This window comes from Atractosteus spatula, chromosome 3 (assembly GCF_055471065.1).
Source record: "Atractosteus spatula isolate fAtrSpa1 chromosome 3, fAtrSpa1.hap1, whole genome shotgun sequence".
In the NCBI taxonomy this organism is placed as follows: domain Eukaryota; kingdom Metazoa; phylum Chordata; class Actinopteri; order Semionotiformes; family Lepisosteidae; genus Atractosteus; species Atractosteus spatula.
Genome location: NC_142708.1, coordinates 41,775,816 through 41,790,949, shown reverse-complemented (window position 1 = coordinate 41,790,949; position 15,134 = coordinate 41,775,816). Strand labels below are relative to the sequence as shown.

The following is a 15,134-nucleotide window of genomic DNA, read 5'->3' as shown; positions in this document are numbered from 1 at the left end:
GTGCCATTGAGTATACAGAGGCAGTATTTAGAATTTTTCCAAAAATGTGCTTCCTTTCAGATGAAGATGTATTTATTAATTCACTCATGATATTAAAGAAGTTGCATTTTTGCATATTCATAATGGATTTACAAAAAACTCTTCAGAAACTAAAACGGTTGTTTATAATACAATTTTTATTTTAAAAAAAATACTTACTCCAGAGTTAAGATTTCAGGTGGTCCCTAGAACCAAGCACTTTTTTTCAAATATTGCCTTAACAGACCAGCAACCTAAGTATCTTGAAGCATGTGTGTTTTTAGTTTGGGTATTTATTGGAAGTACTAGAACAGACTAAGCAGGAACCATGTGCATTCATAATTAGTTTCTTATTGCTTTTTGTCATTTGAATCGCATATGTCACCTAAGCTTGTGGATGGATAATATTCTTGTGGTTGCACATGAATCCGGATTCCATGTTAGGCCTTTTAAATTGCAGTGAGCTTTCTTTCCCTATCCCTATTCAGTCTCAATCTTAGAAGTGGAGAGTCACAAAACTAAAGCCTTAAATTCTACCTCATGATTAATATTTTAATTAAAAGTACACAGAATATGGCCATGTAATTTCTTCATCTTTTTGTAAGATATTTTGAGTGTAATATACTCATCAATCAATATCATTAGTTTTGTGTGTATGAATTAAAATGTACAAATATACATTTCATATAGAATATTGTCCTCTTTTCAAACTCTTTTACAGCAGCTTAATAACCAATGAAAATAATATGTGTAAAAACAGTCACAAAACACTTTTTACCCTAGAAAAGTGTTACAGCTGTAATGAAACAACTTTAATCAGGTGAATATGTGCTATCCCCAAATCATGCTATTTGTGGATAATTCTGAATATTTGTCTCAAAATAGCTTTAAATAAAGGATAGCAAATCTTTTTGTTCTGAGTTAATATATGAGATATAAAAGCAGGATGCTTTTCACAGGATCTTTAGCAAGAATTTATGTAAACATCTTTGCAGTATGTTTTTGTTTGAGAGATGCAAAAAATCTGCAATAAAATTGCATTTCCTTCCTTGCAATGAATTAAATCTAACATCTTTCTGTCTTTTATTTATTTTTTATTTTTTAGGGATTCATTCTTATGATTCTGATTCTGGACACTTTTCCAGTCCTAACCAAGTGATTTACAATCAGCCAGTAAGCCAGTCTTCTAAGCCAGCAAACCAGTTTTTCCAGTGCAAGTTCTGCGTCCGTTACTTTAGATCAAAAACCCTTCTCAATGAGCACTCAAGGAAGGTCCATGGTTTTGTTGCAGGTGCTTTGCTAAGTGGAGGGAATCCACAGTCTTCACAGGCTTCTAAACAGTCAAACTACAGCATTCTCATGCATGATGGCTTCGGGAAAGTTTTCTCCTGTCAGTATTGTACCTATAAATCTCCACGTCGGGCCAGGATTCTAAAACACCAAAAGATGTACCATAAGACCAACCTGATAGACTCTTCAGTGTCTGCTGCTGAGGCCATCTCAGAATCCTCCTCCATAGCATTATCTTCACAGGAGCCTTCCAGTGATCTGCCAGAGGAGGTAGTTGAGCGTAGTATTTTGGAGTCAATGGTCAAGCCTTTAACCAAATCCAGAGGAAATTTTTCTTGTGAGTGGTGTGGTTACCAGACTTTACGACGAGAGAGATGGTGTGATCACATGATGAAGAAGCACCGCAATATGGTTAAGATCATTTCATCTCTCCGGCATCATCAAGATGGGGGTAATGTTAGCTCTTCCAAGTCTGACTCTCCTGCCTCATCAAGGACCACTCCCAACTCCAGCTTTATGCCTAAGAGTTTAAGTGGCAATGAAGGTTCTTCGCCCAACATCACTAGTATCAGAGGAGCGTCAGGAAATTCAATGTTACGGTCATCTCCTGGGCATTCAAGCAAGTTTGCATCTTTTCAGTATTCACAGATGAAATCTAAGACAACTAATAGTGCAGGCTCCTCAATTATGACTGAAAGATCAGCATTTGGAATCTCTGATTTGCCCAACACAAGTATAGACATAGAGACAAACAGCATACTCAATGATTCCAGAAGTAGCTCCGATGAGGATCTTGCGGAAATGGATGGCTCAAATCATGTGAACTCTTCATCAGTAGAAAGCTCTGCCAAGCAGCTGTTGTCTGAAGAGGATAATAAAATGCTGGAGACAAAAGGAATACCATTTCGAAGGTACATGAACAGGTTTCAGTGCCCTTTTTGTTCTTTTCTTACCATGCATCGCCGGAGTATCTCTCGACATATTGAGAACATCCACCTTTCTGGCAAGACCACTGTATATAAGTGTGATGAATGTCCTTTCATTTGCACCAGTCCACTGAAGTTAGGAACTCACAAGCAGAGTCACATAGGGACTGCCTCTGAATGGGAAACAGTGAACATATCCAGTGAAACCCTAGGTGCTCTGAATGAGGGGACAGAGCCAACAAATGGAGGAAATGCCAGCTCTAAAGTTAATGGTAAAAAATTCAACATGCTCAGTGAGCTTAACCAACCAAATCCTCACAGATGCACCCTCTGCAGTTTTTCAACTACTACTCTGAAAGGTTTGCGTGTCCACCAGCAACATAAACATTCTTACTGTGACAACTTGCAAGCACCCAGTTTTGAAGGGTCCTCAAATGAGCTGCAGGACTCTGAAACAGAGACATACAGCTCCCCAAACTATGTGCAGAAAACACAGACCTCAATTCTTGGCTTTTCATCCAAAAAACATTTAGGTTCCAAGAGTGCAAGGAAGTCTATTAATGACTTACCTTTGGATTTGTCTCCAGTCAAAAAAAGAACTCGAATAGATGAAATTGCTAACAATCTTCAAAGCAAGATTAGTCAAAGCAAACAGCAAGAGGACACAGTCATCAACTTAGAGGATATGGAAGATGAAGAGGAAGAAGAAGAAAATGATGTTGAAATTGAAATGGATGAGGAGAAAGAAGATTCACAAGCTGAACAACTGATAAAAAATCGGAGCTACACCAAGTCTAGGCACCAAATGTACCTGAGAGAACCTGAAAATTCTCAACAGGATAGCCTTTCCACAAAAGAGAAGATTAGCCTGCAGCAGAAATTTGGTTCAACTGATATGACAATTGAACTGACCATTTCAGATGAGGAGGATATTGAAGATGACTATGGTGCTTCTAGTCAGTCCAAAGATCTGCATAGTCATGGTGATCAAGAGAGCAGAGATGCTTTTCAAGATAGCATTGATTACAGCGAGGAATCTGGAACCCTTTTTTACTGCAAACATTGTGATTACCATAACAAATCTGCCCGCAGTGTAAGCACACATTATCAGCGAATGCACCCATATATAAAATTTAGCTTTAGGTACATCCTAGATCCAGATGATCACAGCGCTGTCTATCGTTGCTTAGAGTGTTATGTTGAATATACAAATTTTGATGATCTTAACCAGCACTATGGAGAACATCATCCTGAAGCTAGCAATGTCTTGAACTTCAATCAACCTGATCTAGTTTATAGGTGCCGCTTCTGCTTATATACCAGTCCAAATGTTCGAAGCCTGATGCCTCATTACCAAAGAATGCATCCCACAGTGAAAATCAACAATGCCATGATATTTTCCAGTTATGTGGTTGATCAGCCTCAAAAGATGACCAGTGAGTCCCAAACTCTGAGAGAAATCTTAAATTCTGGTCCCAAAAACTTTGCAGCTTCTTCTCCTGCAGCCCGCAGTTCTTCTCAGTCTAGTCCTGTTCATAAAAGTTTTTCCAAAACCCAAGAGTCAAGTTCAGAAACTGATTCACAAAAAGAAACCACAGTGAACAATGTCGTAGTCTATGATTGTGACATGTGTTCCTTTGCCAGCCCCAACATGCACTCTGTCTTGGTTCACTACCAGAAAAAGCATCCAGAGCAAAAGGCTTCATATTTCCGCATTCAGAAAACTATGAGGGTGGTTTCTGTAGATAGGTCTCAGACTACAACAAATTCTATCTGTGATATGACCAACCCAGCCCCTCCAAAGGTATCTAATCCTCTTCCAGTAGAGGTGGAAGAAGAGATTTACTATTGCAAACACTGTGTTTACAGCAACCGTTCAGTTGTAGGAGTGCTTGTTCATTACCAAAAGAGACACCCAGAAATAAAGGTCACAGCAAAATATATTAAACATGCTCCTCCTACACCAGGCCTTATGAAGCTAATGGAGGAACTACAGATTGCACCACCGAAGCAGTTTTTAAACCAGTTTAATAATGGGGTTGATGTGTCCAGTTCTTCCCAGTCTAGGTCTGGTGGTGAAAAAGGAGAAGGAGAGATGATGTTCTTCTGCCAGCATTGTGACTATGGGAACCGCACTGTGAAAGGAGTGTTGATACACTACCAGAAGAAGCACAGAGATGTAAAAGCAAATGCTGATCTTGTACGACGACACACTGCTGTGGTTCGTAGCCAACGAGAGCGGGCTCAAATGAGCCAGTCGGGGACAATGTCAGCTTCAGCTTCAGGTTCTGATCCTGAGAAGACTAGGCCCCTGCGGGCTTTGAAATGCAGGCATTGCTCCTACTCATCTCCGTATGTTTATGCTTTGAAGAAGCATCTAAAGAAGGACCATCCTACTATAAAGGCTACAGCTATAAATATTTTGCATTGGGCTTATCAAGATGGCATTCTGGAGGCTGGGTATCATTGTGAGTGGTGCATCTATTCCCATGCCGAACCAAATGGATTGCTCATGCATTACCAAAGACGTCATCCTGAGCACAACGTAGATTACACCTACATGGCCACAAAGTTGTGGGCAGGCCCAGACACTTCATCAACTCAGCAAGTGGGAAGTTCAGAAACCAAGCACTACCAATGTAGAGATTGTGCCTTTGAGGCTTGTTCCATTTGGGATATCACCAACCACTATCAAGCTGTTCATCCATGGGCCATCAAAGGAGATGAATCTGTGTTGCTGGATATTATAAAAGGGAACAATGCATCAGAGAAGGTGCAAACTTCAATGACTGAAGCACATGTTTCTGTGGCCAGTCCATTCCACCATCAACCCTCTGAGCAAGATGAAGAATCGGTGGAAGTTTCAGGAGCTTCCCCTGAAATAATCACTCACCTTTCCTTTGCTAGCACCTCAATTTCAAGTAACCCATATCAATGCACTGTTTGTCTGTCTGAATATAACAGCCTACATGGTCTTTTGACCCACTATGGCAAGAAACATCCAGGCATGAAAGTTAAGGCTGCTGATTTTGCACAAGAAGCAGACATAAATCCCAGTTCTGTTTACAAGTGTCGGCACTGTCCTTATGTGAACTCTCGCATCCATGGAGTGCTCACACACTACCAGAAGAGGCACCCTTTAGTTAAGGTCACTGCGGAAGATTTTGCTGATGACATAGAGCAGGTGATAGAAGTAAACGATGGAGATGAAAAATGTAAATCACAGAGACAGGGCTATGGTGCTTACAGGTGCAAAATGTGCCCTTATACTCATGGAACCTTGGAGAAGCTGAAAATTCACTATGAAAAATACCACAACCAACCTGCATCAGACATGTTCAAACCTTCGCCCTCCCATTTTTCGGTTTCTAAAGATGATACAGTTGCTGAATGCAGTGCTGCAAATCTTGTAGAAGTGCAAGAAGTTGGTGAGTTTATTCCAGCTCTGTCTCAGTTCCCTGTTGACAAAAGTGAAAAACATACTGTATTCAGGTGCCAATTGTGCAAGTATTTTTGCTCCACACGAAAGGGCATAGCTAGGCATTACCGAATCAAGCACAACAATGTCAGAGCTCAGCCAGAAGGCAAGAACAATGTCTTTAAATGTGCTTTGTGTTCCTACACAAACCCAATTCGCAAGGGCTTGGCAGCCCATTACCAAAAGCGTCATGACATTGATGCATACTATACCCACTGCCTGGCAGCTTCAAAAACTACCACTGAGAAGCCTAACAAGGTAGTAGTACCTGTGACTTCTCAGTCAGAAGGTCCTGCATTGAGTGAAGAGCTGAGACTAGCAGTGGAGAGAAGGAAATGTTCCTTGTGTCCTTTCCAGGCATTCAGCAAGAAGAGTATTGTTTCTCATTACATCAAACGTCACCCAGGAGTTTTTCCCAAGAGGCAACATTCCAGCAAGCTTGGGCGCTACTTCACAGTGGTGTACGCAAAGGAACCTGAAAAAAATGTTGCATCTGAGGAAAGGAAACAGACAGAAGAACAGCCAGAGACTGAGCAAGAGAAAGATATCGAATGGCTGCCATTCAAGTGCATTAAATGCTTCAAATTGTCCTTCAATACAGCTGAGCTACTCTGCATGCACTATACTGACTACCACAGCAAAGACCTCAAACAGGACTTCACCATCATGCCCAGCACAACACGGTCCACTGATGATCACTACCAATGTGCCCATTGTGACATCAAGCTTATAGGAATGATAGAACTTAGCACACACTTAATCAACCACAATGAGGAGTTTCAGAAGAGAGCAAAACGGCAGGAGAGAAGGAAACAGCTTATGAGCAGACAGAAGGGAAATGAACAGACTGAAAGCAAAGCAGAGAAGGTAAGTTAAATGATTTCATAATTTTGACATGCCGGTCATTTTGATATTTAAGAGTGTTTTAAGAACTGTTATCTAAGTCTATTAGTACAGTTTCAAATGCTAAAATGGGATTCTGTTTTTAGCACTATAATTAATCAAAATAAGTATTGATTGCTCTTGTCAAATTAATGATGTAGCCAAAGTTGTAATGTTCTAGTCAATGAAAATTCAAAATTCCAATTCTAATTAACCAAACTATTTTTAAATCAATTGCTTCAAAGTGAAAGTAAAAAAGAAATTGGATTGTTTTACTTTATTTGAAAAGATGCCAAGCAGTGCTATAGCCTGTAGTGAAAAACATATCATCCCATTACAGTCAAGATGAGAGAAATTTTAAAAAATTGGCAGTTCTGGGACATTAATTCAAAAGGCTGTTAATTTTACAGTGTAGCATTTGATAGATTGAGGGCTTAAAATCCCACATGACTTCTGTTCAGTACCTTTCACATGCTATGATAAATTCATGAGAAAAAAATAGAAATTGTGCCAAAGGATCTGTTGTGGTCTCAGAGCATTTGGCCTTTTAATATATTTTACCCAAAAAGATTTAATCTGTGAATGAGCTCTGCCCTTTGCACCTTCCAAGGACAGTGGCCAGAACCTGCCTAATTAGCCTTAACTTTGAGTACTTCAACAGATCAGTGAATCTCTTTAGTCTCTTTATGGGATTTGTCTCTTGCCCTGGACAGGCTTGAGTTCAGATGGTTGTCTGAATGTTTTCACTTCATTAGCTACTTAAAGGAAGGTTCATGCTTCTTCTGTAAAGACAGAAATGTACTTACCTTAATTCATCACAAGTATCTTACACATTGAAGCTGCATGCAAATTTAATAAAAGTACATTTAAAGAAATCAATAGTTTTTAATGTATAATAGAATACATTTGGTATTTTTGATCCCCTAGCAAAAAATCATACCGTATTCAACTAAATATTACTCATTTTATGTATCTTGTTTATTCATTATGATATACATCATGTTAAAAATAGCTATACAGTATTTAACAGTCAAGGACTGTGGATATGAGATTTCATTTATGAATATTGTCCCCCTGTTGATTTGAAATACATCTACACGCAAGTTTATTCTGTCCACGGATGCAATATTGGCCTTCTTGTGCTAGATGAATGTGTCTTAGGTGGCCATGCTGAGAGGACATATTTCACATATTGGCTGTTTATTGGTTAGAGGTTTCAGATATGGAGATGTTTTGGAACATATAATTACTGTGCAGTGACACTATCATTTCAGAATGGCAGTTTTTTTAATTTTTTGTTCCTCATTTGATTTCTTCTTTAAGTGCCTCTATTTAGCATTATTTAAATCCAGAGGATCACCATCAAGATTTTTTTATATGAAAACAGACCTCACCTCAAATAATACACTAAAGCATTCTAATGATAGTAATGTAAACCTTTTTACATGTAAAAATATTTGGCTGTACACATGAATTGTGCACTTCGTTTTTGCTTACTTTGATTTGGACATTCTTAGCAATGATTTATTCCAATCACAGATATCCTGTGTATGCAAAAGTTTGGTTACCCCAGTCAAATAGCATGTTTCAAAGAATCTCTTAAGTGAAAAGAAGTTAACACAACCTCTGCAGGGTACAAACTTAAACATGACATATTTCTCCACATTTTAATGCACAATTGCTATTTGCTGATGTGAACAGTTTAAAAAAAACGTAAATGTGGCATGTGCAAAAGTTTGGGCACTCTATATACAACTGTATATAGTACATGGAGACATTTCTGCCCCAAAATTTTGGGGCTCACATTGAAACTTACATAAGCTTGATATGTGTATTCCTATCTAAATTTCCCATTTTTTCCTGCAAAAAAATATCTAATGTAATTTTATTCTTCACTAAAGTTCTTTCAGTTACTCTGATAAAAAACTGCAGAAGTATTTTTTAGAAAGGAAATCACATGACAGTCTTTCATTAGCTAGACTGAAAACCTTACACCTTGACAAATGTGATGTAAATAACACATTGACAGTATCCTGCATTACAATGTGTATTTATTATTAATGCCTTTAGGTTTTCTTAAAGAACAAGGGGTTTCAACTTTTCAGCTGTCTTTTTTGTCCTTCAGTCGGACAGCAGTGCAGACAGAGCTCCCATTGGTTACAGATGTAACTTCTGTGTGGAGGTCCATCCCACTCTGCGAGCCATCTGCAACCACCTTCGGAAACATGTCCAGTATGGAGAAGTCAAGGAAGGTCATGTGAAGGTCAGTTGATTACTCTTGGTTTGAATTCCTCTCATTTGAGGTTTCAGTGAAGCATTGTATCAAGGAGTGAGAGGCGTAAGCTGTGACACAAATAACCGGTTGCTAAATTTCAGCATATTGGCTGAAGTACAGCCAACATTAAGTATTCAATTCAATTCAATTTATTTTTATATAGCTCCTTTCACAACAAGGTTAGCCCAAGGTGCTTAAGAATGCAAGTAACCATACATTTTGTGAATACAGAACAGAAGACCAGAAGACAACGGAGGAGAGGAACCAAAAACTCCTTAGTAAAGAGAAAAAAACCCTCTAGGGGTCCAAGGTCAACTGGCTGCCCAACCCCTTTGAGCATGCTAACATTATATAATTTTAATCTATCCATCCATCATGTCTTCTGTATGTCAGTACTCCATGCAGATATATGTAGACCAGTAAAATCCTACTTAACGATAGCTATATCCACGATGTCCCTCTTGGATCCATGGCAGTGATGCAGCATCCAACTCAGATGGTACCCAGCCTGGGCACCATCTGGACATGTGAGGAGGAGAATAGGATAATTTGGTCAGAACAGATGTATCTACCTGGTGGGCCAACATAGAGACACACAACGGCATGTACTGCAGCACCAGTAGCCATGGTTGCAGCAGGCTATAATGTAGGTGTGAGTAGGCTAGGCTGAAGTAATAGCTCTTCAGTCTGGATTTGAATACTTAGATTGACTCGGCATCCCGAATATGGGGTGGGAGACTGTTCCATAAGCTAGGGGCCCTGTAACTAAAGGCTTTTATCGCCAACTGTTTTTTTATTAATGCGTGGAATATGAAGAAGACCTGCATTCTGTGATCTAAGCAGGCGACTTGGATGGTATACATTAATAAGTTCCATTAGATAGGTGCCTGACCTGTGAGAGCCTTGTAAGTAGAAGGATTTTGAAGTCCGCCCTGTACCTGAAAGGAAGCCAGTGAAGATAGGTTATATGGTCATACTTTCTGCTCTTAGTAACAATTCTAGTTGCTGCATTCTGAATTCGCTGTAAGGTGTTGAAAGAGTGGTGGGTGCTCCCTGATAGTAGGGCATTGCAGTAGTCTAACATGCTATATACAAAAGGATCTATTAATTTCTCTGTGTCTTGAGTGGCGAGAAACTGCCTTAGTTTTGCAATATTTCTTAATTGTAGGAAGCATGTTTTCGATACTGTTTTAACATGAGAGTTAAATGAGAGCATTGTGTCTAATATAACGCCTAGGTTACGTGCTGAGTCTTTGAGGCAAATTTATAAATTCTCTGAGTTAAGTGGTAAGTTATAGTAGTCCTATCGGTATTGTTGCCTCCTAACAGCAGAACCTCAGTTTTATCAAAGTTGAGCAACAAAATGTTTTCACACATCCAAGTCTTTACTTAATCAATTAACTAAAGTGATAATAGAAGAGTTGTCGTTAGGTGTAAGCGAGTGTCATCAGCATATGAATGATAGTTATGTTTTCGTATTATCCTACCTAGCAGCAGCATGTAGAGAGAACAATATTGGTCCCAGCACTGATCCCTGTGGTACCCCAAATTGAACTGGTGACATTGATGAAGCAGTACAATTATTAGATATTTGAATATAATTAAAACGATTAGTTAAATATGAAGTAAACCACTTAAGGACGGTTCCACATAAGCCAACCTCAATCTCAACCGTGTCAAAGGCAGCACTAAGATCTAGAAGTACAAGCACTGTTGCATTCCCCGTGTCAGTAGCTAACAGAATATCATTTATAACTCTTGTTAATGCAGTTTCAGTGCTGGGGCCTGGGTGGAAACCAGACTGGAATTTCTCAAGTACATTATTTGAGTCCAGATACAATTGAAGTTGGGCCACAACTATTCTCTCAAGAATTTTAGATAGAAATGGGACGTTTTTTGGTCCACTTTTGTGGATCCAAATTTGGCTTATTAAGGAGCGGCCTAACAACCGCTACCTTAAATTGGTCAGGTACAACGCCTGATGCAAGGGACGTGTTCATCATACTAATTATAGGTACTACCAGTACTTCGAGGGAATCTTTGACTAGCTGAATGAGGATGGGATCTAGCGGACAGGTGGTTGACTTTGTTTAAATAATTAATTTCTTGAGTTCTTGTTCATTAACTAATTGAAAAACACTAAAGAGGTGCACATATTGTTTCTGTACCAGACTTCTTTGCGGCTTATTTGATTGTGTTTGAAGTCTGATGGTGTTAATTTTATCGTTAAAGAAGTTAATGAAATTGTCACTACTAAAGTTACTAAAGTCTTATTTGTTAGATTAGCTATTGTCTTAAATAGGTAGCGAGAGTTATTTTTATTTCTTTCTCTAAGTTCAGTGTAGTAAGCTGAACGAGCTCTATATAGAGCTTTCTTATATTGTTGCAGGCTATCAGTCCATGTCGACTTGAATACTTGGAAACCAGTATTCCATCACGTTCATGAAATTTAATGAAGTACCTCCGTTGATGTGTCATGTTGTAATAGTCTTCTCCTTGGCAGCTATCAAGGGCAGTCGAATCTCAAAAGTATTGAAAGAGTGGTCAGAAAAAGAGTTATTGATGGGATGGACTAGTACATGATGAATATCAGCTCTATGAGTGATAATTAAGTCTAGTGTATGATTGTATATGTGTATTGGTCCTGTTATATGCTGTCTACAACCTACAGAGTCAAGGAAAGACGAAATATTTACTGAAGGTGTCTGTCTGTATGTCCATATGTATGTTTAAGTCACCTAATATTACAACTTAGTCTAAATTAATAACTAAATCAGAGAGCAGTTCTCCAAATTCAGCAATAAACAATGCATATGGTCCTGGGGGTCTGTACACAAAAAGAATGTATGTAGATGATTCAGGTCCTATTTTTAGAAGCATTGCTTCAAATGTGTGAAAGTCATTAATAGTTTTTAATTCAATTCTCAGAGACTCACTGAAGATGGCTGCTAGGCGCTGCCTAAAGCAGAGAACCTGTTGCTGAGTTGGATTGGTGACTGATGTGCAGGGGGTCTAGACCCCCATCTGACCGTGACCCAGGGCTTACTCTCTGAAGTCAGCGTAGTTAATCGGCAATGGCGTAGTTAATCGAAAACGCGAAGTAAAACTTTATATAAAGATTGTTAGTTGTTATATTATAGATATATTATGAAATGTTTGTAATTCAGTAGTAGCAGTAGTGGCGTGCACGGCCCTTCTCACTCTGACGTCACTTTAACATAACAACCAAAAGACAGCATCTCCTTCAGCGGTGTCCCTGGTGACTGCTTCCTGATCATGCTTATTTATAAGTTTCTTTTTTGACACTTTTCGGTAAATTTATCACCCAAGTTCCAAAATTATTTTTAGTTTTAAATCGTAGCACCTGATGAAGACAGTTGAAGTCAAGATTGCTGGTGCACAATTGATCAGTGACAGGTAACAGGTGACAGTGAAAACATATGCTTTGATCATCCTGGTCTGTCTTAGCTGTGCATCCCTGAACTTGCCAAGCATCTACAAGGATGCAGTGATGTCACTCTTCCAGCTGGTACTCTTACTGGACACAGCAGAGCTTGCTGCATGTCAGGTGACAACAGACTCTCATACATGGCTGTCTAGGACAAGAGTGTTCACAGGTTCTACCTCCACTGTGTAGTGGAGGGATTTGTAATCGTAAAGCAGAATTATTAACAATTGTTTTTTCACTTCCATTCTGTAAAGCCCTGCAACATCACCAACATTCTTTAGAGAAGGTTGATGGTCACATACCTATCTGCCCAGCCCATTTCACAGAATGACTGTTAATGATATTTCCTTGGATTTGTTATGGAAGGGATTCTAAAAACTCTTAATGTACAGGAGAGGACCCGTTTCACCTGTCACTGAAGTCCAATATCCACATTGGTAATGTTTATTAGTCCTTTTGCACGAGCATATCCATTGCACAGGAGATTAGGTAGAGAAGAGAGATACAGCTGAATTAAGAAGGACATTGTAAATGAGGCCAGATTGAGCAAGGCCAGAGTGGAATCTACACAGGACATTTATGTATAAGTCTCTAGAATTGACAAGAACCCCCTTTGCCTAGGTTTAGAGATCTGACAAGATCAAGCTACAAGGTGGTATTACTGCTTTTGGGTTGAGATCCACATATAGTAAATTAGTGAATGAAGTCTCTGACTGAATGCAAAAGTCATGGTCTTAGCAGTGCGGGAACAATAACTTGTGAATTGAAAGGAATGGATGTTGGAATAAAATGGAATGTGTTGACATTGGTGTTAGTTTGGATACATTCCTTCCATTCTTAAAGTGTAGTTAGTATAATGCTGTGAAGTGTACTTACTGTCAACAAGAACAACAAACTAAACTTTGCAATAATGGCCCCTTACATCATTATGCAACCACACCATAAATGTGTGTCCTTTCATGGTTTCTCCTTTATACACAAGCCCTAGCATTTACAAAGTAGCCATGAAACATAATAAACAACACTACTTTTTCTTATATAGTGCTACTTGAAAGTTTGTGAACCCCTATTGTAGTTCTTTATATTTTCCTATATAGATCTTTGTTTAATCAAAACTAGCACTTTTCTAAAAGAAAGTTTTTGTATCCACACAATCTACGTATTGTTTTGAAAAAGAGGTGCATGCAGTAGAAAAAGAAATAGGTAAATAAGAATTACTGCATGTGTAAAAGTAAAGTCAGTCAACAAAGTTAGTATATCCAGGTGCTAAAATAATTGGGTACCAAGTTAACCAATCAAAGATCCAATCACCAGGACAAAATTTAGGACACCCTCTACTATTTATAGGTAAGAGATGTACTCAAATTGGTCTTCCCCATACAGGTTTTTAAATTTCCCATATAGGAATCAAGTCTACAATAGAATAGTCTACAAATGGAAAAAAGTTTAAGACCCTACCTAGATGTGGGACATCCTTCAAAATTATCCCACATAGCAACAAGAAAACATGCAGGATATCCAAAGAACCTCAGGCCTCTCTTGCTGCAGCTGATGTCTGATGTCCATGTTCATACATCAACAATACGACACAAGCTGTATAGCAACGGTATTCATGGAAGGCTAGCCAGGAAAAAAACTTTGCTCTAAAAAAAGAACATTGTTGTTCAACTTAAAGTTGCAAAAGATATATATTTTTGTATGTGTGTCTGTTATTTGGGTTATCTTCTTTAAGTATTGAAGTTCAGATAAAAGATTATTTAAGATAATTTGTCTAAAACATATGAAAGATGAAGGGTTCACATACTTTCAAGCAGCACTGTAAAAGGATTTGTCCTACTGTACATGTTGAAGCACCAACTTGGTAATAAGTTAGGAAATCACTGCATTACATACAAGTAGCTCTAAGCTGTCATGATTTTAAATAGATTTATGAGTCTTCTGTGGTTCCTTGCCGTGTTCAAGCTGTTCCTGATGTGGTGACCCTAGGTCATGACCTGATGCAGTTAAATCACTAATAGTGATAAATAGGAATTCCTTCACTGTTTCATGTTGTGATGTTTTTGTCAGCAGAGGTTGCAGAGTGTGTGCCCTTTGTTTTTTTTACTGAGACATTACAATGTTAAAGTGTAATTAAAAATTGGCCTTATTTGTACAAAAGTTGCGTTTATACTTGCATACCTAGAACAACAACTTGAGGCAAAAATGCCTGTTGTCACAATTTTGAGATTTTATAGTCTGGTGGTATGTTAAACAAGACAGAAAAAAATTGACAACAATTAGTAAAGTTTCCAGTGTGTTTCAGTCTGTAAATGTTCTTGGTTCACAAACAACACTGATGTAGTGTTTATTGAAGGAAGAGTGAACTCATAAGGCCATATTTTGATTCCGGAGATTAATGTCTTAGATTTGTTACCATTGGAATATTAACTGCAAGAAAATTGTTATATCTGTCATGTGTCTGAAACATCAGATTCTCAGGTTTATTCTTCAAAATGTAATATTTCATTGTGATAACTATTTGTATCTATAAATATTCAGCCCTGTATTTTTGCAGAATAAATATCTTTATTGTCACTCAGAGAAAAAGGAACGTATGATATTTAAGGATCATATTTTGTTTTTAGTCCCCTTGCAATTGCATGATGCCCCAGTAATGGGTACAGTAAACGTTGTAGTTCTGTTTCGGTGCTAGCAGCCATGTGGGCCAAGATTGACCAGAAGCCTAATGTAACCTAATGTTTTTTTACTTTTTCCAGATTTGCATTAACATCTTAAGGTTCTTAGGATATGCTTATGTATTGTTCTTTTCTGTACAGG

General features: G+C 38.4%; 1 protein-coding gene across 2 annotated transcripts in view; it reads left to right on the top strand.

Moving 5' to 3' along the window:
- The window catches only part of znf462 (zinc finger protein 462), a 100,329-nt gene that overhangs the window by 32,743 nt on the left and 52,452 nt on the right, over positions 1 to 15,134 (top strand). For both annotated transcript variants that reach the window (XM_088910443.1, XM_088910442.1), the window contains exons 3-4: positions 1,124 to 6,579; positions 8,720 to 8,857. In XM_088910443.1, the coding sequence (XP_088766569.1) occupies positions 1,124 to 6,579; positions 8,720 to 8,857 (5,594 nt within the window). The remainder of the gene's footprint in view (positions 1 to 1,123; positions 6,580 to 8,719; positions 8,858 to 15,134) is intronic.